At 38.9% G+C, this 25,195-nt stretch overlaps 2 protein-coding genes across 2 annotated transcripts; one reads left to right on the forward strand and one right to left on the reverse strand.

Annotated features, from left to right (window-relative positions):
* Window positions 1-1,191: 1,191 nt before the first annotated feature.
* LOC140326172 (THAP domain-containing protein 1-like) lies at window positions 1,192-10,559 on the reverse strand. Its single transcript, XM_072404533.1, has 4 exons — window positions 10,397-10,559; window positions 5,755-5,845; window positions 4,763-4,958; window positions 1,192-4,108 (listed from the first exon to the last, which is right to left on the reverse strand). Exons 2-4 carry the CDS (start codon window positions 5,820-5,822, stop codon window positions 3,818-3,820), a joined length of 555 nt encoding a protein of 184 aa, XP_072260634.1. The 5' UTR covers window positions 5,823-5,845; window positions 10,397-10,559; the 3' UTR covers window positions 1,192-3,817.
* Window positions 10,560-10,696: 137 nt separating this feature from the next.
* LOC140326173 (uncharacterized) lies at window positions 10,697-23,902 on the forward strand. The gene is made up of 6 exons (XM_072404534.1): window positions 10,697-10,748; window positions 12,768-13,894; window positions 16,536-16,705; window positions 20,194-20,320; window positions 20,803-20,911; window positions 21,254-23,902. The coding sequence occupies exons 2-6, from the start codon at window positions 12,825-12,827 to the stop codon at window positions 21,590-21,592; spliced, it is 1,815 nt and encodes a 604-aa protein (XP_072260635.1). The 5' UTR covers window positions 10,697-10,748; window positions 12,768-12,824; the 3' UTR covers window positions 21,593-23,902.
* The last annotated feature ends 1,293 nt before the right edge of the window (window positions 23,903-25,195 follow it).

A 25,195-nucleotide genomic window follows, 5' to 3' on the forward strand; every position in this document is an offset into this window, starting at 1 on the left:
GATGAACGTCAGGATGTTAAAGGATCCACCTTTCCAAAGGCTCCAAAGCCAGAATGAACTGACAAGTGCCTCAAAGAAATGTGAAAGTAGAAGATTTAACTTCAACAATAGTTGAAGCATCAAAAGATGATACAAGGCTTGTGTCTAATGAAGAAAGGAAACTTGAAATCCCCAATGAAGCCAGACCTGAAACAGATAAGGCCAAGATAGGGTATCAAAGGCCTTGTGGACATCCAGAAGAGTAATATACCGTGTTTCCCCGACATCCCCAATAAATAAGCCATCCCCGATTTTTGAAAAAATAATTAAAATAAGACACTCACCCGTGAATAAGACATCCCCCGATATTTGATCCAGTGTGTGTCTCCTTGATGCTGGCTGCAGCAATCAATGGAACATGAGTGATCATGAGTGACTTTCAACAATAAATGTGTACTGTAGTCTTCTTCATGGAAAAATAAGACATCCCCTTAAAATAAGACCTAGGGCATATTTTGGCATTTCAAAAAATATAAGACAGTGCCTTATAATAGGGGAAACAGGATAGTTTATATCAAATGTTAGTTTGTGAATTGTGAGGGCTGGATAGCATGGGGTGTACTATTTGTGCCTTGCATCCAAAATGTATTTAACAAGAGCAGTGTCAAAAAACAGGACCCTGGCTCTCTCATAGACAAAAGGGCTTTTTCTGATTGTAGAATATTGTGCCCCGGAGGTGCCTAGAGGCATACACTCAGCATGCTACTACACAAAATGCAACTTTGAAGTTGAGAGAGAGTAAATATTTTTTTAATGCTTAGGCCCTCAGATGCCACTCACCCACTCTAACCCATCAGTTTCATACAGATGTTTCCCAATACAGTCTTTTACTGTGAAATACCAGCGCACTACAGTAAATATTGTGTATGTATGTTGGGGGGGGGGTATTAAAGAAATGTTTCTTAGCATGATATTCCCAAAATGGTATTTATAAGCCAACCTTGAGGGATTTTGCCTGCTCACCTGAAATAATGTTATTTTTGAAAGCAGTAAATCTGACATTCCCTGATAGAGAATCTTCCAGTTCAATGTGTTTCAATGGCAGTAATCGATTTGCCACCAGGGAATGTCACATTTACTGCTTTATAATTAGAGCTCTTAGTGTCATGTTTTAATATGTGAAATGATTCATTCAAACTTGAAAAGGTCATAATCGGTCTGATTCAATTTTATTTTGTGAGTTTAATGTAAAAAAATAACAAGATCCATTATTTGTTGGTTCACCAATTGGTCACAGCAACATACATAAACTATAATGTATGTTCCTTTTGACCTGAAATGTATCCATCTTACACTTTTAAAGGAAGAATGAAGCCTCTGAAATGTTACCATTGTGTACAAATAAATACCTCACTAGAAAAAAAATCACAGTTCACCTCATTCTCTTCATGATAAAAATATCCAGTAAAATCATTCAATAAGCAAAATACTACAGACAGTAACATAAAAATGAAACTAATACAAAGTCATCTCATATAGTGTGAGTTTACAGTTGTTTCATTACATGGCACATACAATATAAACAGTCTATACATAAATACAGTCTAAAACAAATGATCTTTTCTTACACCAACAGGGAAATAGCACTTGATTTACCTCCCCTGTATGATTATGGGAAGTTTGACCTTGGCCTTTAATCTCAGCTAGCAACACTTACAATTTTTTTGCAACAATACAATAAAATAATCTTGTTATTTTAACCTGTCAGGCCAAAGGGGTCTGACTATGTGCCAATGGTGGGGAAGCGACCTTGCTACAGGAAAAATACAAAATTATTGCATTTAAACAGCTTATAGCATTTGCACAACAGATTAAATAGCATAGTAATAAAATATAGTGTAGCATGATTTTTTTTGTGTTGGCTCAGCCGGTGGATTGCATTTTCACATGGTGCAAATGCTGTTTGTTTTGCAGTGAAACTATTGTAGTCTAACAACATGTAATTTTAGATGTACTAAACCTACTACTAACCGATTATATGAAATATTACTGATGAACAGATGCAAAGCTGATCTTTTGGTCAGTCACACATCTGAAACAAGCATGCAGATAACGGGGTTAGGTCTACTTGAAAGAGGAACTAATGTAAGTAGTACTCACCTCTGTAAGATCCCTAAGCAGCACCAATATCTTTACCCAGTCTTTTTCTGAGTTCTGCTTCTTCAGTTATCTTGGACGGCCCGGAATGAATAAACTCCAATACATGTGCACAAGAGTAATAAATTCATCCTGGTATCAAGATATGACAAGACTGTATGATATACCAGATTGCTCAAAATACATTTGATTAAAGACAGGTAAGAAGAAGATTTGATGCAGATGACACAAAGTTCTTTTCACAAAGCTGACACACCTGGATAAGAAAACCTATTTTGAGTGACATGTTTTTTTTTTTTTTCATGGCATTCAATGGTAAATCAGTTAAGCTGCGTACACACTTGCAATTTTTCTCGTTGGAAAGGATCTTTCACGATCCTTTCCAACGAGAAAACACTGCACGAAGCATGAACGATGCTGTACATATAGCACCGTTCATGCTCTATGGAGAGGGGAGGGGGAGAGCGACGGAGCGGCACCCTGCTGCGCGCTCTCCCCTTCCCTTTCATTAGGATCGGTCGTCGTCCATCGTCCATGGATCCGCCAGGACGGTCGTCGGACGATGACCGACTGTACACACGGCAGATTTTCGCCCGATAATTGGCCGATACCGATTATCGGGCGAGAAAAATTTGCCGTGTGTACGCAGCTTTACATGGCTAAAATAAAAGTTACTTGTTTTGTGGTAATGCTTTGTACAGTGGGACTGTAATAAATCTCCTATAGAATGAAAAGCTAGTTCCTGCTAGTTTCATTGTATGCGAGAGACAAACAAATTAAAGCATAACTCCATATAGTACCTTTTAGGCAGTGACTGCAACAGTTTTCTTCAGTTTTAGGAAAAAAAGGGTAAAACATAAGAATAAAAAAGGTATGTGAAAAAATGAAATCATATACTGGATACTAATATTACTGGTATTCACCCTATACAGTTACCAGGATATAATGTTTACACTATAGTGGACCTAGGAATATGTTATAGAAAAGCTGTAGGAGACAATTAGAAGGTCAGAGATCACCTGAAGTGTAACAGTTGCTTCCTGACCTTATATACAGTATTACATAGCTAAAAGGAAGTAACTATCAGTCTTTGGGTGACTTCTGGCCCCAATCCAGTAAAATGCCACACTCAGTCATCATAAGTAAAACTAAATAAGCTAGAAACCGTAATGATATTGAAGATGAAATATTTAGATTTGTAAAAGCTCCATCAGTCCTCTTAACACAGTAACTCGACTCTGATCTTCCAAAATCCATCTCCTGCAATAAAATAAAATTGTAAAACTCTGGTCTTGCCGATGTCTTCATCACCATTTTGTGTATGCTGTAGGTACATGTATCAGTCCATCTTCCTGACTTGTTTGCAGACTGGGCTGCACCTAATATGCCCAGGTTGTTGGCAAATGGCAAATCTTGTTAAGCAAATGGAAACATTGGAATCTTGCAGTTAGTTGCAATGTAGCCCATCAATGGCAATACAATAACATTCACTTAATATATTTTGAACTGCAATTATTATTCCATATTCATTGAATATTCAGGAAATTTCACACTGACACGAATAAGGCTTCTAAGTATAAAACTCTATATACATTATCTGACTATGGAATAAATGATTAAAGCAAAGTATCAAAGCACTTACATACATATTTTGTCACAAAAAGTCCATTATCCTTTTCCTTTACACAGGATCCTCAGATAGATCAAGAGATTGAACCCTGAATTTTAGCCTCCTGAACTTTTGCTGAGTGATCTTCAGTCTCCTTTTCACATTGTGAAGCGTGCTTAAAGCTTCATCAAGTCGCTTTTTCAGAGCCTTTGGGCTGTCCATAATACAATAGTCATGCTCCAATGTAACCCTTTTTTCAACTGCATTTTGTGTGGGTATTTGTTCTAGGAGTGGTGGAGGTGGGAAAGAAAACGGCTCATCGACATCTTCAGGCACTGGAGCTGCGTTCTGTGACTTTCTATCCTGCAGTGAATAAGCAAATAAACATTAAGGTAAAAATCCAACATTAAGAAAAAACATCTTTACCCCCAGTTCTGTTTGTTATACAATTACATTTTTTCAACAAGTGCAATAAAAAAAGAGTTATGAAAACAAATGCAACTACCATATGTAGGGATTAGTAAACTGCAATATGAGACATTATGTTCTTGGTTTAGATATACTTTCAAATAGTATTTTCTGCAAGAATAATAAGAACAGTCTTTTTCGAGTTTTTTTTTTTTTTTTTTGTAGCGTGGGGGATCCCTTAAAATAACTTTCAGGTTATAAGGGAACCCCTTTTATGATTATTATAGTCACAGCTTACAGTACATTAGTGTGGTGGTTGGTTAGAAGAATGTCTTACACTGTTGGCCATTGGGAGGAATTTCATTTTTACCAGAGATCATTGGTGTCAGTTAAACTAACTAACTAAAAATTGCTTATTGCTCAAGTAACCCTGCTTGTGAAACATTGCATAACACTGAAGAAACAAGTAGTGAGACTCAAGAGAGCTAACTAGCATTTAGACATTATTTTACCCTATATTATTTAAATATATCCGGATGCAGTTACATTTGGTAATTGTGCTGCCAGAAAAAAAGTTAACAGGTTAATAAAGAACATACAAATAATTACCTTTCTTGATTTCCCAGGAAAAGAGAAAACTGTTGGCACGGCATCTACTCTCAGTCGAATTGTCTGGCCGGTTCTGTCAAAACAATACTCTTCAAAGTGATCTGAACATAGCACTGCCTTGGAGGAGGGTTTAAATGTATCACGCCTCATATTCATAACCCATTTTTTCAGAATCTCTGGTCGTCCATGTGGAAATCTGCAAACATACTTATCTTTTAAAATCAGCGTCTTAATTTCCTTGTCACTGACAGCAAAGATAATCAGTGAGAATTTGTCTTGAATAATCATTGCAATACATAGAAGAGGCTGCTTAATATTGACATTATTTGTGAGTGTCGGCCTAAACAGACCACAACCTTGTCCTGATGTCTTGAATTAAGTGCTTGAAAGATTTCTGCTATTTTCAGTTGTGTCTCATCAAGAAACCTTATTAATAACTAGTAACTCTAACCAGTGCTTCTATATTATTATTATTATTATTATTATAACTATCCAGTATTTAAATAGCGCTGACATATCACACAGCACTTTACAAAGTCCATTTACATGTCACTATATGAAACATGTATGTGATAATAAAGGTTAATGCCTGGAAAAGTTGTCTCCATTGGAAAATGCTGACAACTGTAAAATGTTGGAATTCCCATCATTTCTATTCCAGTGATAATTATACTCCTGCCTCTCCATAATGCAGGACTTCAGGCCTAGCCAGCTAATAACATTCTCTGAAGGTGTCACATGTGTTCAGGAAGGGAGTATGCAACAGTATTGTTATTCTTCATAACTGGGATGACTGAAGGAATATGAAGCAGCAATTACATTCAGAAAATAGTGCCTAGTATAAGGTAGCAGTTAGGTTTGGGGATTTTTGGTTATCTTTTTTAGTACACAGGTTACCTTTGCAGAGCACACATTTGGTTAGCACAATGTAGGCAAATTCAATAACAGAAATTTTATGAAGTTTGAACTTATATACATATTCATAATCTTACCGATGAAAAGACTTTCCACATCCGCGGGTTTGTCGGCTTGTGCAGTTAATGGCAGCACATGCGGGCATTGTTAGATGCCATACAAAATAACCTGCAATAGATTTAAGGAACAAAAGTTACCAGTTGTATATAACAAAAATCCACAGCAAAGAAAAAAAATGTTACACAGAAAAAATATCTATGTCATGTTCTAACAAAGGTACATCCACAACTCATTAGGAGTATACCAATTAAGAAAATATTGAGATTAATTTGAAGGTAACAAATGTTATCAACTCCAGAAAGATAAAAATTGTAGAACAACTGTCTTTATTTCACACAGCTGTAGGGGATATCAGAACCCTGAGAATGAACAAGGACACACATCCTTCTCATAGTTAAATCTAAAATCAGATATGCTTTTCCTGTACCCACACCCTCTGTAGGTTAAGGAACAAGACTATAGGTAACATTCATATAGGTATACTTGTACTATACTAGTCAGCGGAGCTCTACTATGCTGACAGCTCCGCTCCCCTGATTACTCCCGCAGCCCTGGAGAAGCTGTAGTATGTGTTAGAGATACAGAACACACGTCACAGCTCCTCTATGGCTGAGGGAGTAATCAGGGGAGCGGAGCTGTCAGCATAGTAAAGCTCCGCTGATTGCTCTTCTCCCTGATTGGCTGAGGAAAGGGAAATCCTGATGATACTTGAGCTGTCATCAGGGTTTCCTATTTCTCAGCCAATCACAGAGCACTAGAGATGAATGGGCACAAGGGTCCCCATTCAAGTCTAGAGCTGAATGGCTGAGAAACGTAAAACCTCAGCCAATCACAGAGCACTAGGGATGAATGGAGAGCCTTATCCCTTATCACTGTCAGGAGTCCCATGGCTGTGTTCATGTCATGATTGCAGCCCTGGGAATCATCCTGTCATTGGGATAACCTGAAAAAAAAAAAGTTTAGTCACACAAACACACACATTTAATAAAATAATTTAACATTAAAGCCTCGTCCAATTTTCGACACATATTTTAACCCTTTCAGGGAATGAGTAAGGGGTTTTATGTACCCCTGTACTCATTCCCCACGGTGGGATGATGGAGACCTGGGAGTCACCTTATTAAAGGGGGCTTCCAGATTCCAAAGACATGCTAAAAACGTTTATTAACGCCCCTATTGTTTTCAAAGGAAGCTTTCATAAAAAGCTTAAAAACGCTTGTAAAAGCTTCCATTGAGTTCAATGGGAACGTTTTCCTGCGTTTATCCTGTGTTTGAATTTTTTCAAAGGATAGCAAGGATAAACGTTGCAACGTTTAAGATAAAGTTTACGATAAAGCTCAGAAACGTGCCTGAAGGAAACGTCCTGGTGTAGATTAGCCCATTGGAATGCATTGGGACTTCAAACATGGGCTTTAAAAGCCTCAGGTTAAACGCTGGGGAAAACAGTTCATGTAGTCTAAGCCTTAAATAAGTATTCCACAGGTCACAACAATGATGTCAGATGATCTGGGTGATATTTGTGTCTGCTGTGCAAACATGAAATGCTAAGTGAATGAAGTGTCACTCAAATTAATAAAAACTGCAAACCCATTATTGGTATACTAATTTGTGTGGTTGTCAATCTGTCTTATTAACAGACTTAGATAGGATTTTTTTATGGTTAATATATGTAAATATTGAAAAAAAGATGTTTTTTTTTTCTCATAATATCCTAAGATGCAAATAGCATTAAAGTTATGGGGGTAAGTCTAGTTAAATAAAAAGCTTTCTTAAAAGCTAAACTAAACCTTTAATTGCTAAACTAAGTTGGGAGAGAACCTATGAATAAATTGCCTTTTTGCAAGTAAAGGCCATGTTGTTTCTACTCACGTAATTGTGTGTTTGTATTAATTAGCTTCGGTGTGTTACAATTTTTGTTTGTCCATTGAAGTTTGACAACTGGTACAGGGATCCTGCATGAAAACAAACACAACACCACCTAGTGGACATATTGAGAATGACATCTGCACTGTATTGGTAATATTATATGAACTTTATCACTGTAGGCAGTATGTGCTTTACAGGAGTGCTGAAGTGAAATAAAATGTAAAAAGGGACCAGCCTGCTTGTAATTCTTTAATGTTAAGGTTTAATTCTGCTTTAAGGTCAAAACACAGATAGGACAGGGTTGTGTATATTACAACGCGTTGTTGTTTGAGGATGAATGTATTAGGTTGCATTTATGGGTGAATATTATGTTGTAAATATACCTGTCATACAAGCAGTGTAGGGGCTGCCATTGCTGGTCTCTGGAAATACTAGCTGAGTCTGACTTCAATACATTTGATTCACACACCTGAAACAAACATACTGTAAATCAGATTCAGAAGGCAGAACAACATTCTTACCTTTAGATTTGTCTTGGCTCAGGGATCTAAGCTACGTACACAGGTCAGACGATTGTCGCCCTACACAAAACACTAGTGCATGTATTGGGCAAAAATCCAGCATGTGTACAGTAGTCCCTCAATGTCATTCATCAATCTGCCGGGCTTAGGGGTTAGGTTACAGGTTCACATACAAAGCAAGTAAACTCACTGACTCTGGTGAGTGGCCAGAAAGAAAGCCTTCTCATGGTAAAGCACAGCAGCATTTTCCCTATGTTGCTCCACAAGCAGCCAACTCTGCAGCTTTGCAGATCAGATTATTTGTGAAATAAAGAAAGGAAAACTGTTTTTTTTTTTTGGCAAAAATACAACTGCATTAATGTGACCTTCAAAATGGCAGATAATACAGTGCAGTATTTGTGGTGTATGGTCATGCCCATTCCATTATCATGGGACATATGGACCAATACCTATACAATGAAGATCCCTGATTAGTTAATGCTAATTTAATATAAATTTTATGTGTCCCTTGTCCCGACACATTTCGCCTAGCGGCTTCCTCAGGGGATCTGGTGAGACCGATGCTCCAGTGTAGTAGATTTTCTTATTAATATTTGATGTCCATGTTGATAAGAGAGAAGTAGGAGGGATCCACGTATTTCCATGAATAGTTAAAAGAAAAGAATTAAAGTCTGCAGGGTTAATAATTCTCTGGTAGTAGCAGCAAAGAGCTGCTTGGTATGGATTCCCTCAGCTTTGCAGATTAGTCTTACACCCATCTTGGTGTGCCTGTCTCCATGCTTCCCTTCTCTATGGACAAGACCTCATCAGGCCTCCGTCCTTTTACTAGTCTCTGCCCAACTTGGCATGGAAAGAAGATGACTATGGGGTTTATCAGGGATTTACTTTTGCCTTTACCATACAAACAGCAGATCATCTTCATAATTCATAATTTCCGAATCTTTACATAGAGGCCCCCAAGCTGGATGATTTCACCCCAATTCTCTTATATGAATTTAAAGAGGAACTTAACTGAAAACTGCATAAAACAAAAAAAACACACCTACCTTCAATCCCGCAGGGCAGTCTGATCCATCCGGGGGTGTCTTCCATCGGGTCCCGCGTTGTCCCGGCATCCATCCCTGAGCTGGCGCTGGGCAGTGCCATCTTCTCCACTTTTTCCTACGTCAACCAACCCAGGCGCGAGATTGGTTGACGTGGATGGAAAAAAAACTAGTCGATCTCACTGCCCATGTGTGAGATCGGCAATTTCTTTCTTTTTTCACTAAAAGGCTCCTTCTGCACATGCCCGAGCTGCTCAGATATGCTCAAAATGAGCACCAAGAGCCTCTTGGGCTGCCTGACGTAGGTATTCCGGGAGGCATTGCACTTCCATTCATTCTTGATCGCCTAGGTGATCGAGATTTAGGGGGGAGGGGCTGTATCCTTTTTTTTTTTTTTTAAAGGGTAACAGAATTTTTACCTTACATAAAGGGTTGTCTACCCTTTTATGTAAAGTGAAATTTCTGAGTTTAGGTACGCTTTAAGGGGCGACTATCACCATACGAATATATATACTGAAGAGAGAGATATAGGTTTTTTTTTTTAACTGCACAAATCATCTCCACTCCTGATTATCTTCTATTACTGAAGTCTTCAATAAGCTGGGTGCTGTTTTACTTTCTGGTTTCTTCCTAATTGCTGTGATTGGGTTGGACACGGATTTATATATTATTAATATCTGTAGCTGGCAGCCTGGGGTGACCCCAATGTCACTATCAGAAACCCCAATGTGTTGGAAGGAAGGAGGGGGTTACATAGCGGCAGCCATAACCTCATGAAGATGGGATTGGGATTCTATAGTCTATCACAGGCTGGGCTCAGATAAGGTGTGTTGAATGGTGATGGCCATAGGACTGAGGACATCTAGCAGCAGAAATAAGGTACTGCAGGGGGGATCTCTGTATAGGCCCTGTGATGTGGTACAAGCAATGCTGCCAGCCATCACTTCCAGGTACATTGGATTCCTGGTGCCCCATCCTCTCTATGCCCCCCTAACAAGATGGCTGTAACACTGAAACAGATGTAAAGTTTGCTTTCCCCTCCCCCTGTTATCACACACCATCCTCAAGGATGAGCCCAGCTGCCAGTACTGCTCCCATTACATGACACTATTGCAGCACAAATATCACTATGGTTACACAGCCCACACTGCTATGTGGTTGAAACATTAGTCAGTAAGTTACTTGGCATGAGAAATATTATTCATTTCTTTTGCATACGACATTCCTACCTTTATACCGACTCGGTGTCACCACGGCAATTTATGGTCGCTTCTCTTTTAATATTCCCAGTGTACAGTACCACAAAAACTGAGAAGCCCTCTGCAGGGTCAGGGTGTACCAAAATGGCGCCCGAGCCCGATTAGAACTGTGCGAATGGAACGGCAATAGCTTCACCACATCTCACAACAGCTACAGCCAATCAGCTGCTAGGAAACCTCTGTCTTCTTCCAGGACAACCTTTTTTTTTTCCACTCAGCTTTATTTGAACAGTAACTAAGAAGCAAAGTCAGTGTTTTTTTTTCCCTGATGACATCATTGTGTCTGAGGTGAAAGCGAGGCTGCCATGAATGGTGAGGAGAGGTAAGTTTATTACCTGTGCTGTGAGGAATTCGGTACAGATGTGCGTCACACAGGCATTTCCAGTACATAGCAAACACAAGACATTTACTGCACAGCATGCTGCAAAAATGCTTCTCATCACCTCCTGACAATTGTAGCCACTTAGCATAGGACTGGCTACCCTCATGGTGCCAACACTAAAGCAGTCTATGGTGGGTCAGCAGACAAGTGTGGCAATGCATGCATACAGGTGTCACACTACCAGGAAATGCCTGACCATGGACTGCCATGGCAGGACCACCAGGTCTCCCTCTGAGGACCAAATGAGCTTTTATTTTAAATCAGCTACATACATTCCAGGTAGTTTAAAATAAAAGGCGTGCAAAGTCTTACAGTTCATTTAGCAGAGTCATAAAATCCCACCTTGTGTTCACATGCTGCAGAGGAGGATCTTTGTTACCTCTGTGGAAGCAGACGCCTCTCTGCAGAGATCAGATGCACCTCCTTGCTAAGTTTTGTAACCAGCACAGCTCGGGCTGCATTCTGACTGGACAGCGGTAGCTCAGACGAGTTTCTAAGGCATGGGACAACAATTCCAGAACTGAACATTGTAATCAGACAGGATTTTTGTACAAGGGACAGGTGATATCCTTTATGCAATAAAACATTCATCCTGCCTCTTAAGCTGCGTACACACTTCCAATTTTTATCGTTCAAAATGAACGACGAACGATCGATTGGGCAAAAATCGTTCGTAAAAAAAGTAACCAACGACACCGACGAACGAGGAAAGTCGTTGGAAATGAACGACCGGACCGGCGGATCGGATTGGACGACGATCGTTGACCATCGTTCGTGTGTACGATCGTTCATTGATCCTCCATGGTCTGAGCATGCGTGATGAACGAACGTTCCTGCGGTGCACGTCACTTCCTGTATCGTTCAAACGATCGCATCTATTGTGTGTACAATATCTACAAACGATCGTGCCGTTATCTCTATGTGCAGGATCGGTGCTATACGATCGTTCGCAGATATCGTGCAGGGTCGTTCGTTTACCAACGATAATAATTGGAAGTGTGTACGTAGCTTTAGTGATCTCTTTTCTTGGATGTGTCAGGTATCTCAGCATCCCCCGAGACTGCTAGGAAGGAATGATCCCCTATGTGCACGCACTGGAGTTAAGTCATTCCTGCATGGGCAATCAGTGTGGTTGACTGTGTTGCTTCAAAGGGATTTTACACTGCAAGTCTATAAGAATGCAAATCACGCTTAAAGCGTATCTAAACTCAGAATTTGTACTTTACATAAAAGGGTAGACAACCCTTTTATTTAAATTAAAAATTTAGTTTTTTTGTGTTCTTTTTTTAAAAAAGGGGTGCAGCACGGCAACCTTAATACTCGATCGCCTAGGTGATCAAGAATGAATGGGAGCGCAGAGCCCCCCGGGATACCTACGTCACGCATCTTGGCTGCTCCTTCTGCACATGCACGAGCAGAAGGAGCCCTTTTATCAATAGAAAAAAAATTGCTGAGCTCACGCATGCGCAGTGAGATTGGCAGTTTTTCCCAATCTACGCAGGAAGAAGAACATGGAAGAAGAGAGGAGAAGATGACAGCACCCGGCGCTCCCTCTGCGCCTGGCTTAAGTCAGATACTGGGATGATGCGGGACCTGATTGAAGAAACCTCCAGACAGGTCAACGGATCTGCAGCATAGAAGGGAAGTGTGATTTTATTGTTTTGGGTTTACTTCCTCTTTAAAGTAGGTTAATGAATTGAGAATATATTGAGAATTATAATTGAGAAGATATCAAAAGTATCTTAATTTGATGCCATTGACACAAGTCTAAGATCATCAACACATACACTAAAGATTGATTAACACTAAAGAAATAAAATAGAAAAATGTATATAAGTCTGATTCATATCAAGCTTCCAAGCCACCTCTGTTTGTACAGAACACTAACATTTTGTAAATGGCATTTCCTATACAATCCGGGAAGGTCAGAGTTATAAATTATTTCTTCTTCTTTCTCAGGATTATTGTAAATGCATCAAAGTAAGCTGTGTGCGTTGTTGTTAAACAGAAATCAAGATGGACCCGATGTCACCAGAAGCTCATGGTTGGTTTGTCCTCCAGAAACTAAATGAACAGAAATCAATGGGTCTATTTTGTGATGTCTCCTTGATGGTGGAGGGTAAAATTTTCCTAGCTCACAAAAATGTCCTATCAGCTTGCAGTGAATACTTCTATGCAGCTTTAAAAAGAAATGAGCAGCAACAGTTCTTGGTTCTTGACAACGTTAGCTTGGAGGGCTTTAGTCATCTACTGGATTTCATATACACCTACAAGATTCCAACTTGTCATGTACAAGACTTTATGCAGGCCGGCCATCTGCTGCAAGTTAGTCTTCCACTCACTACTCAGGTGGTCTCTGTTTCCAGCAGCCCACCAAACAATAGTCCTAAGGAGGAGATCTGTATTCCTGACGATGAGTATGAGGTACCTGTTCAAGAGTCAGAGTTGGCAGAGGTTGCCAGCCCATCTTTAAGAAGCCGTCACAATGATAATCCATCAAACATCAACAACAGGATCTTTAGTGAGGACAGAAGACGTTTTGAGGCAGTGTGCCAACTAAAAGACAATGTAAGAATACACAGAAGACATTCCTTTTATAAGGAGACATTTGCCCTGCAAAACCCTGGATTTTTCAAGAATCAACAACCTGCTAAAAGTGGAAGGCTTGGTAGAGCAAGCCCTTTGGATGAAGCTAGAGATAACTCATTTCTCAGTCCTGGTTTTAGCAGTGATTTGCCTATTACAATTCACAATGATGGTTCTTCAGAAGAAGCCGATGATGACACCGCAGATATCTGCATTAATCTATGTGATGAGCCGGACACTCCAGATAGTTTAGAGCCCATTGTGCTGAATGACTTGAGGTTACAAGAGGCCATTAAACCTAAGATTTACACCACAATTGTTGGATTGCAGGGTGGTGGTGTGGTGGAGAGAGTGGACGGTGATGAAAACAATATTGATGTTGTACACAAGTGTGATAGGTGTGAGCTGCTATTACCATATCCAGAATTTCTAAACCACCAAGATGATCCAGGAATAAACCTTCTCCAGTGCAGCTTGTGTGAAAAACAATTCAACTACAGGTGAGAGCTGCATACAACTAGGAACTGGCCAACATCTCTATAGATTGGTGCAGAACCAAGTGCCTTAGTTATCTTTTCATATCATGATTAAAACTATCATTTCATACATTTTATAAATAGTCCAGGTAACTACAGCTTATTTCACATTGCATCATATATTTTTTTTTTTCAAAAAGCGAAATGTGTGTGGTGAAATGCAAGTCCAGTAAGATCAGAACAGGGGATTATAGACATATTCTGAGCGGTTTATTTGTCTTCTACAGGGAAAAAATCACACACACAACAGTGATAACAACACGGTATTACTCTAACATTTCTCAGGGAACGGATTTTCTCCTTGACTATCTGCAGGCTTCCTATAATGTGGTCGTTAGAACAGCACCATAAAGCAACAGACTAAGGTAGCCTTGTATAATGGGCCTGAATTAATAAAGCTCTTCAGGGCTGGAGATGATACACTTTCATCAGTGAAGCTGGGTGATTCAGCAAACCTGGAATGGATCTGCTCCAGGAATAAAAACATTTGCTAACAAATGGCAAATGACTTTTAAGAAATCCATTCCAAGTTTGTTGGATCACCCAGGTTCACTGATGAAAGTGTATCCTCTCCAGCCTTGGAGAGCGTTAATAAATCGGGCCCAATAAATCAGGTTGTCTTTTAGATCATGTCAATGTTGGGATGTAAGTGCTTAATTTATCCAGGGTAGAGATGACTGCAGAATGCACTATGGGTAGAAGTAAGAAGTGTGAATTAGAGGATTTGTTGCTAACATCTTGGTGCCAGCTACCACACAGAGAAACAAAGTCTTCAATGGATCAGTAGATTCAATGCTTCAATGGATCGGAGCTGTTTTGGCACAAAAGGGACCTATACAATATTAGGCAGATGATTTTAATGGTTTGGCTAATTAGCGCATATACATACTTTGATATATATTATTATATACCTTTTACTTACCTTAACTTACATGGCAAAATGTAAAATCAAGCAATACAAAATAGAATGTACTGCATCTTTGAGTTGCATACTGCTAATTTAGACATTTCCTGCCAACACATTTGAAGATCCTGCCAGTATAATAAAAAAAATGCTTGTGGTTCTTACTGCCTTGCCAGCTGTTAGTCTAGGAGACTTCAAGATGGAGCAGCCTCATGTATGTGCAAGGCTCTAAGGGTAATACTGACTGTACAGCACCAGACAGTGGGCTTCTTCCTGTCATGTAGATCAGGGGTCCCCCGGGCCGTCTGACTGGTGGGCCACGGCTCTGGTCGATGCGATGGGAGAGTGGGGGGTTCTGGCATCATGACGTCACTCTGGGGGGAAGTTTCTTTTGAGTGACACACCATGTATTTAGTGGTCCGTGAGCTCCAAAAGGTTGGCGACCACTGATGAAGATAGAGAAGAGACATTTCTGACAATTTTACAACTACAACAATATAATTTAGATACTGCAAAGGCTGCTCTGAATAATAGAATATTTCTTGATCAGGCTTACATTGTGTTTTACAGTACGTTTGTCACAAACCCCATAATTTACATGCCAGGAATATAATAAGACAGGTTACATTCAGTAAAACTGCATTTTACAATAAGCAGCAGATTCACAGTTATATGCAGTTACATTTATATGTAAATCCTGACTTTGCCAGCTATAATCAGGCTTGGCCCCTGCCCCTACAGGACCATGGTATTAGTTATTGCAGCCATTCATCACATTCAAGACTCAAGAAGTTCAGACTGGACTAAGTCTCACTGACCTGACTTTTACTGGAAAAGTACAAATTTGCATTGAAAAATAGCTGTCTTTATGTCTGGATCTACTGATGGTCTTGACTTGTAACCTCTTTCCTGTTTTATTATATACTCCATACAACCTGTCCAGGTTTGTGACTTTAAAGGCAAACAGTATTGAGGAAGTATAGAAACTGCCATTGTTGACCTTATGAAAATATTTGTTAACCAACTCCAGAAGGGTCATTTCCTTAGCAGAGGCCCCTCCTTTCTGGGAGGGTCTAATTAATGTCTGTGCTGGCCCAGCATCTCAATGTCACTTCCCTACTCCCTATAAACTTTTATGTAGCTCCTGGGGAACAAGCAAAGGAGAATACTACCAGGTATCATTTGAGTGACAGCTCTGAATCTGTTGGGGTTGCTGACATCACTTCCAAAATGTCAGCGCACTGCGGTATCAAGGCTTCTGGATTTCTACAGGGAAGACTTCTACAGATAAATAACATGCCTAAAATATAATAAATGCATATGTAATATTATGGGAAGATATTTGTTAAAACAAATGGTTTAGGAACAGGGACTCTCTAAAGTTTAGGTTGTGTTTTCAAGCATACCAGCTGCAGTTCGCTGCTGTCAGCTAATGCTCAGCTGCCCCTGGTTATTATTCAAATGATTGGGAGTGGTTTAAATCCCCCTTTTTATGCTGATTTTAGGGCAGTCTGCAACTGCTTCCTTTTATTCTCTCCGTCAGTTCCACAACTGCTCATAAATACCTGTAAAAGTTACCTATTACTGCTCCTATGGGAGCAGGTAATCACATGGTTCTGCAAAACCAGTCTGAATAACTGAATTGAAAAAAAAATGGTAATGTTGATATTGGGTTTTAAAAAAAGTTTTGTTGCATTTCAGTTGTCAGCTAGCCTTACATCAGTCAACTCAACATGAGAAGAAGTTTTACCAGTGCAGTCAGTGTGGGAAAGAACTGAGTACGCTGAAGAAGCTACACGATCACATTGCATACCATTCGGAAGCCAGGCCTCACAAGTGCCATCTGTGTGACAAAGCTTATAAAGTTAAAAGTATGTACACATTCCTCCTTATTTGTGTTGTGTGTATAAATATATATTTATATGTTTCTCTACAAAGTAGAAAGTTACACATTGTAGAAATTATACCTCCAAATACTGTTAGTTGTAGTACACGTGGGCCAATATTTACTTCCAATCTGATGAGACAATATGCCTTAGGCTTCTCTTTGTAGAATTGTGGTTACCATTACTCCTAGACATTACTGCTGCCTGCGCATTGTTTTAATCAGAGGCATTTATATGGGCCAGTTTGTTCCAATTGAAAAAAAAGATAGAAACACTTCAGGGCTCTGCACTGCGCGTAGCAAAAATGGGATGCTGAAAACCATATATATTGTTAGGGCCTAACACATACACATAATAAATAAACAAAGAGAGAATGCGTGCTAACTTACACCACTTTGATTTCTTTTTTCTGTCTACATGTATAGGAAAAAAGTTTCCTAAGTATGACATGAAATTCAAAATATTGATAAACCTTTGCACCAACTTCTCCACATTTACATCCAGACAGCACTAACCCCTACACTAAATCTGGCAAACAAGTACACCAAATATAGACAGGGCTGCTTTACAGCATAATTGCTCCAATGTGTGTATCCCTAAAATGGCAATACAAGCATTTGTATGTAAAGCTTCCCTTAATTGAAATTTTTATTAGGTTTAACATCATGTCTCACTACAGTTTTGAATCTTACTTCTGACCGGTGACCGCACTTTCTGTTACCGAGACACATCCTGATCTGTAACATTGTCAGCCAAACTTCTTCATAATTGTATGTGCTAATGTAAAATGTAATTGTGCCTTAAACATTTTAGGGTCATTCATTCATTTAAGTTTAACTCCTAAGTAGCGAGCTGTAATTTTTTTTAGCACATCACATCAGTACAGCATGCTATATTTGTTTCTTCAATGATGTAGGCACACACAATTTTTAGCCTAGCTATATTAACTTTTTATATTACTTGTAGATCAGTTTTTTCCCAGAAAATACATTTTAATAAAAATTGGTTCAGTGTTTACATTCGTGGTGATTTATTTCTACATTTTTTCTACTATTTAATTCTACCCAGCTGACAAAAAAGAACACTGAGTGAGAACACTGCATATTCTTATAATTTTACAGTATTTGCATAATATAGAGATTTTCTGGTCACTATTCAAAATGTACTTAAACTGGCCTAAAATGTTCCAACACTACATTGCTCTGCCATACCCTGAGCACCCATCCCCCAACCCTAAAGCTACGTCTACACGTCCAATGGTTCTTGCCCAATAATCGGCTCAGGGCTGAAATCAGACGAGAATCTGGCGTGTGTACAGCACCCATCGTCCATTGTCCGAACGACCGTCCTGGCGGATCCATGGATGATGGACGACGAACGATCCTAATGCAAGGGAAGGGGAATAGCGTGCAGCTGGGTGCCACTCTGTCGCTCTCCCCCTCCCCTCTCCATAGAGCAGAACGGTGCTGTATGTACAGCACTTGTTCATGAATCGTGCAGTCGTTAGAAAGGATCGTGAAAGATCCTATCCAACGACTATACTTGCACGTGTGTACCCAGCTTAAGCCCACACCCACTGAAGTTCTGGCCTTTCTGCACCCTAACTGTACCTCATGGACACAAAAGATCAATCCAGGCCTTAAAAAGCCTTCTGATGTCCACATAAAAGAGGTGTGAATGGAGAAAAACTTTCCTCTTTCCCCTACCCATCCTTTCATTGAGGATCCTTACCTATGGTAGAGTGGAATAATACAAAGTAAACTGGGATGGGGGAGATTTCTTCCCCGTGCACACCTTGATTATGGAGACTTTGGAGATCTGTTAGACCCCTGATTCCTCTTCTGTACCAATTAAATACAGTGGGAAAAAACGGCCAAAACTTCAACGGGTGTGGAATACTTCATGATGAGATAAGGAAAAATACTAAGTAAAAAGAACAAGCAAGCATATCCTCCAATAGTGCAATATTTGCAAGGTAGTTATATACCAGATTTTCTCTTTTAGGCAGCTTCGCTCCAGGTTGTTTTTCTGGGTAACAATTGAAAACCAGAAATGTTTTAACTCAGTTGGATTATAAAATAAAAGAGAAAATATTAAAACATTAATGCATGCATTAGGAAAGTGTACAGTGTCAAAATATATATATATATATATATATATATATATATATATATATATATATATATATGTGGAATGCTATGACAGAAAATGAATAAACATTTGTGATAATGTGTTACTTCCTGTAGAACTCCCTGTGATATTTTGAATTATTGCCTCTGCATTTGTTCTCTTCTCCCAGGATGCGGAATTGTAATAGATTCACACACAAAAAAAAGTCTTTCACTTTGCTCAGGAAATGCAGCCCAGCTTTACATGGCAAAGGGCAATTAGATACAGTCAAATATTGTCCAGGTTAAAGACTATTTATTTTCCCACATCTGTCATAGTATAATCTATTTTTTCCTTGCCTATTTAAACAATAATTCATTGTTATATGCAGCCTGCTTTTTGATATTTAGGAATTAAATTTGCTTTGGTAATGAACTGAGAAGTTAATAATCGTTTTGCTTTGCAAAAAAAGGCAATTACAGGCTGTCAAGATGTTTAGTGTCGGAGTTCATCTGAGTACTGCAGATGTCTTAGAAGAACATTTGGTAGGTGAAAGGGTGAATTCTAATTAGAAATAAAAAAGGGGTTTTGTTACAGACATTATTTAGTCAAGAAGACAAAGGAAGCACCTACCCCTCCCCTATCCATTTGTCAATTCCGTGGGATATTCTCTTGTCGTGAATGCTAGTTTTTTTTAACCTGGAATCTTGTTTGGCATAGTATAGAATCTTCTTCCTCTGTGAAATTCAGTGTGAATTGTAAAAAGAAGGGAGAATTTACATGAGTTCCCCTCTCTCTACCCTTAGTTTGGCCTCCCATGGGACCTATGTGACAGCCTCTTTCCATATTAGAAATCAAGACTATTGTTTACATTCCCTGAGATAAAAAAAAAATCCCAACCTACCACTGGATGAAATGCCAAGTGCTTGTTTATTTTCTCAGTTGAATACATCGGAAATGCTAAAATAACACTTGGAAAGCTGCCTAGCCATTGACCCACAAATAATGGGCAGCTGCCGCCAAAAAACTTGTTTTTTGACTGTTTTAGTTTGAATTAACAATAACTAACAAGTCATGTAATTTAATGTTCTAATTAAAAAAAAATGTTATTACCTAAAAAGCTGAACTGAAGCATTTTGTTTTTAATTTATAACATGTATGTTACATGCTGCTTGTGGAGAGGTATCAGAAATAAGTCCGTGGCCATGGACGAAGTATATTTACTTATGATCAGTTACAGTGAATTTCCTAATCATCATTTATATTGGCTGTTTTAGCCATTGGTTGTACAGACAATGCTGTGTGTCACAAACAAATTGCAAACATATTTATATTGGTGTCATAGAACATTTTTTTTGTTGAAGGTGATCTCACCCAGCACATCAGAGTAAAACACATAGAAGCCTCTACAGGAAAACCACCATTACTCCAGTTGTGTGAGTTCTGCGGCCAAGCAGTAAAGCACTACAAAAGCCATAAAATCTTTTGCAGGTACAAAGAAACAATTGTTTTGATTTTTACGACCGGTTCAGCTTGCTGTAGTTACACTTTTATTCTGCCTGCATGCTTTCTGATGGTCTTTCTAAAGTGTCACATATTTTGGTTGAATATATTGATTTTTTTTATATTCCAATCCCCTCTATTCTTTAAGTACTCCCCATGCAAAGGTTGTTTTTTGTTTTAGATTTTCCTGTACATAATGGATCCATTTTATGGATTGCTTCTAGTTTTCAGGACTAGAAAATATGTACATAGATATGAAGAAAAAATGTTTGAAGGTTTCAAAAGCTCTAATATAACTCTTAAATCCTCCAGATATGGACAAACCCTTTCTTTACCCCTACAAAACCTGATCTTTATGTTTATAGTTAGTTTAGGAATCCAGAATGTGAGGAGATATGTTAGACAAGTGAGAATCTGAACATATATTGCTTAACCATCTTTGTTTTCTGATGTCTTACTGTATTGGCCAGTGGTGTGAAGAAGTTTAAGTGTGACTTTTGCGTTCAGTCCTTCCACCGAATTTCAGAACTCAAGAGGCATACATGGACCCATACTGGAGAACTTCCCTATCGTTGCAAGGTAAGTGCCAATGGTTTTAGCAGTGGGCTGATCTCTTCTAACATATAATATCAAGTTATTTAGTAAGATGATGGCCAACAGGATGATACTACAAAAAGGCATTAATCTAGATTAGCCTGGCTTTATGACCATGACAGAAGCTGGAGACCCTAAAGTTGATCTCTTGCACTCAGCCAGGGCCCTGCACATTATTTCTATTTTCTATAACGCACCAGTGTTTCCTTTTGCAGCATGGGCTTATTTTGCATAAATGTGTGCTATTTACCTTTCATAAAATAAAGACAAAATGTATTTCTTAGATTTTGTTTTTCCAGATTTCTGAAAGCTATGTGTTTGTTACAGATCTGCGGGAAAGGCTGCAGACATCCAAGTAACATGAAGAAACACATACGTACAGTTCATAAAGCAGACATGCGAGTGCAGATCAATAGAGAACATGCATCTCCCAGATTCTGCAAGAACAGGAGGCCAGCTTCTAAATTTTCAAGTCAAATGTTGTCTGCTGAGCACTCCATTCCAGTATCCACTATAACTGCAGATCAAGTGATCCAAACAGACTCCTCTGTTTCTCCATTATCCCTTTCCTACATCTCCATGTTTACAGGTGATGAACAATCAGTCAATGCTTTTACACAATATGACTCACAGAGTGCATCATCTGAGATTGTCAGATCACTGTAACAAAGACTTGCAATATGATATGATCATATTAATATGATATGTTTTGTTATGTTAAATAGGTTATAGATTGGAAAAGGGATTTATGTCAGTTAAGCTCACAGCTTCAGTCCAAAGGAAGACAAACCAGAATGAAAATTAATCTTGCTGTTTCCTTCTAAGATCAGTTCACTGGATCAATTAGGAATACACAGCAAAAAAAAAAAAGACTTTTACTATAAAAGCCATTTAACCTAAGCTAGAATAAATCCACTTTACCCTAAATTAGGGTAAACCGCTATTGCAGCATAAACCCTTTTGTATGTATTGCCTAATGAAATCCATCATTTCACAATGAGAAAAAACTGTCAATGTTCTGATTGTCACCTCACCAAATGAGGAGGTATGCTTGAGGAATATGGTATGACTATAAATGTATACATTTAAAGCTGGCCAAAAAAGCGTATAGAGCTGTACATTGCAATACTGTAGTATTTGGCAATGTGTAGGAGAAATATTTAACCTATTGTCAGAAATTACTCATGGATGCCAACACTACAGCAAAGAACATATGATGTTCAAACATGCAGGCCGAATGTCTATCTAGGAGAAAAAAGTGACAGGGAAAAATCGTTTGCTAAACACAGCTGAGGTTGTGGGTGATCTTAGGGGGTAAGCTCTTAAACATCTGTTCCAACTGCATTTATTAAAATAATGTACCTGTTCCGACTTACATACAAATTCAACCTAAGAACTAACCTACAGTCCCTATCTCATATGTAACCCAGGGACTACCTGTACTGTATTTAATACTGTAAATATGGAATATCATATCACAAAATATGTGAATGTCAGATTCTGCCAACAGAACTGTGGTTCATACAATCATAAGAGCTAACACAAAGATAAAAAGAAAATGTAAAATGTGTTGGATTTATTTTTTTTTGTATAACTGCAGTAACTAGTTGATTAAATCCTGTTTGATTGTAGTCCCATTCTGCTGGATAATATTCTGCACTAAAACATGTTGCTAGACGGAATGAGTAGTTTTTAAAATTGTGATTGAAATACTCAGTCTGGACCTGACAGTTTCCATTTGTAAACTTTTAGACCTATTTTGGCTTGGCTTGCACTTGCTATTTGCCTCACAGCTCAGATCTGGCTCTGCTTATAACTTTGTTTTTTTTTTGTTTTTTTGCCTATGTTTAGCCTGACCTTCTGTTCATTCTTTTCCAGACTAGCAAAATGCTTTCCTCCTGTCTGTCCAATAGTGGTTTTGATTCATCAGCATGATGGCATTCAAGATGCGTTTAGGTGGCTTAAGAACAGCGGTCGCCAACGGGTGGTCCGTGAGAAACTTTTGGGGTTCGCGGCTCTGGTCGGTGCACCCCCGAGGGGGGTCAGGAAAAGGACCCCGCTTGGGGGACGCACCGGCCAGGGCCACGGACCATGTTCCTCGTACAGTTTCTAGGCTCAGGGAGGTGGGTGGGGTTATGTATTCATGATGTCACTATGGGGGAGGCTTCTCCCCTTTGAGTGACATCCAACTCCCCGCACACAAGCGGTCAGAAGCCAGTGGTTTTAGTGGTCCGCTGGACCGAAAAGGTTGGTGACCACTGCTTTAGGATGTCCTAAATGTTATTGCAGATTATTAAATAGATCAAGATGCCGTAATAAACATACTGGCAAGGAAGTAATGCAAAGTTCTTCTGGATTATAATTACCTCCTTCCCTAGGTCCAGTGAAGTCTTGTAAAATTTTACAATGCCAGAATTAGTTCTAGTAGCCAGTGTTGCTGTGCTAGTAAAAGAGTAAACTATTTGTTTTTTATAATTCAGATTTCTATTCCAGTGTTTGCAGTGAGAATGTTTGTTGTTATAGTGGCCTGTTTTACAGTGAATGCTTTTTTTTAGTAATTTTAATTGTAATACTCTTATATATGTTGAATTATTCTGAAAACATCAATTTCATTTGTGCAACGGCTGTTATGTACAGTCCTAGAAATCTGAGTTCTGTTTATGTACTTACCCATTGGTACATCATTGACACTGTTCTACCCGGACTCTTTTAGCTGGCTTCACCACCCGGCTGTTTTTGGGTGGTTACTGAAAAGTTGGGACACAATACAGGGGTCAACCCCCGCCTACAGCTTCCCACCCAGCTTAAAAAAAGTCCTGGGGAGAATACTAATTGGTATTACTGTAAGTGAAGATGTTTAATCATTCACTTTGTATCCTTAACTGTCCAGTTTTATGGTGCAGTTAAGAAAACAAATAACCAAATCTGGATTTTGCTAAAAAGAAAAGAACATTTTTTATATAAAAAAAAAATAAAGACTGAAAGTACAACAATCTGTTTTTGAGTTATTATCCATGCAACTTGTGTTGGTTCAACACTAAAAAAGTGGTATACAAGATAATTATGACACGCTGAGTTTCTAACAAACTATACAATTGTTTTGTCTAGTTGAGTGGCATATCGCCAAGCTGCTGTGTTCCAACTCATTTATCTTATTTCATATAGACATGGAAATGTTTTGACAAGCCAGTCCTTAATTAGCTGCTTGTTTCACTTTGCTTGTACATGGTCAGAGTCATGGGTTATTTAACAATGTCCAAAATAAATGCTGCAGAGTAATTGGCATGAGGGGTTCTTTGAAAATACCTTCTTTAAAATTGTAAAAAGAAAGCCCAGTTAGTCCCAAACAAAGCAATGTATTGATTTATTGACATCACCGTGTATGATTTATTTATTTATTTTGTTTTAGAGAAGGGAAGGTTAAAACCTCCCTTTCTAATGGGCAGAAATATCTACCAAATGGGGCGACAGATTTCACAAGAACAGACATAGCCTTTCTACGATTTAAGATTTAGCTAAATTCACTTTAGAGGTGGTAAAAAACATTTACCAATCTTGGGAGCATGCTGACAACCGTGAGGCAAAAACAGGTGGTAACCTCTAGGGTGGATTTTCTCATGGGGGAACGGTTCTATAATAACTATATTTCAGGTGGTCAGTGGGAAGAATACCTCATACATTGCTGGCTAGTTGGAAGGCTGTCACCCTTACAGATCAACAAAAAGATCATTGGTATCTTTTAAACTGACCTAAGAGTCTCTGGAAGAACCTTGGTTGAGAAGCACTGCTCTAGGGTCTTGCAGGCTATGAAAACACCTAAAAAAGCTTGCAAGGGTTTCAAATTCAAGTCTTTGGAGGAAGTATGTGTGAAAAGCTGCCCCTGGATGCATGTGTCTTATGACCAAAACTCACAGGACCACTGCTGCCACTAACTGCCTCACAAAAAAGGATATAAAAATGGACTCATTCGATCAGTCCAATGTACTTTTTGCAAGTGGATTTAGGTGGCAAAACCACAAATGTTAACCAAGCCTAATGTTCTAATGACAAACCTAAAATTTTGATTTACCATCACTTTGCCTTGATAGCAGCATATTTCTACCTAATGGGCTTACAGATGGCTAAAAAACCTAAAAGGGACCTAATTATTCCCAACTTATTCATCCCAATGCTAATTGCCTGTTGATGGCCTCCATGGTTGAACTTGATTGACTTATGTAATTTTTCAACCTAACCTACTATGTAACTACCCTGTTTCCCCTATAATAA

This window comes from Pyxicephalus adspersus, chromosome 3 (assembly GCF_032062135.1).
Source record: "Pyxicephalus adspersus chromosome 3, UCB_Pads_2.0, whole genome shotgun sequence".
NCBI classification, from domain to species: Eukaryota; Metazoa; Chordata; class Amphibia; order Anura; family Pyxicephalidae; genus Pyxicephalus; species Pyxicephalus adspersus.

Coding starts and splice junctions, on each gene's coding strand:
- LOC140326172 (XM_072404533.1), bottom strand. CDS start 5,822: ATGCCCGCATGTGCTGCCATTAACTGCACAAGCCGACAAACCCGCGGA. Junction 4,959..5,754: donor TGTGGAAAGTCTTTTCATCG/GTAAGATTATGA, acceptor GTATGTTTGCAG/ATTTCCACATGGACGACCAG. Junction 4,109..4,762: donor TTCCTGGGAAATCAAGAAAG/GTAATTATTTGT, acceptor TATTCACTGCAG/GATAGAAAGTCACAGAACGC.
- LOC140326173 (XM_072404534.1), top strand. CDS start 12,825: ATGGACCCGATGTCACCAGAAGCTCATGGTTGGTTTGTCCTCCAGAAA. Junction 13,895..16,535: donor GAAAAACAATTCAACTACAG/GTGAGAGCTGCA, acceptor GTTGCATTTCAG/TTGTCAGCTAGCCTTACATC. Junction 16,706..20,193: donor CAAAGCTTATAAAGTTAAAA/GTATGTACACAT, acceptor TTTTTGTTGAAG/GTGATCTCACCCAGCACATC.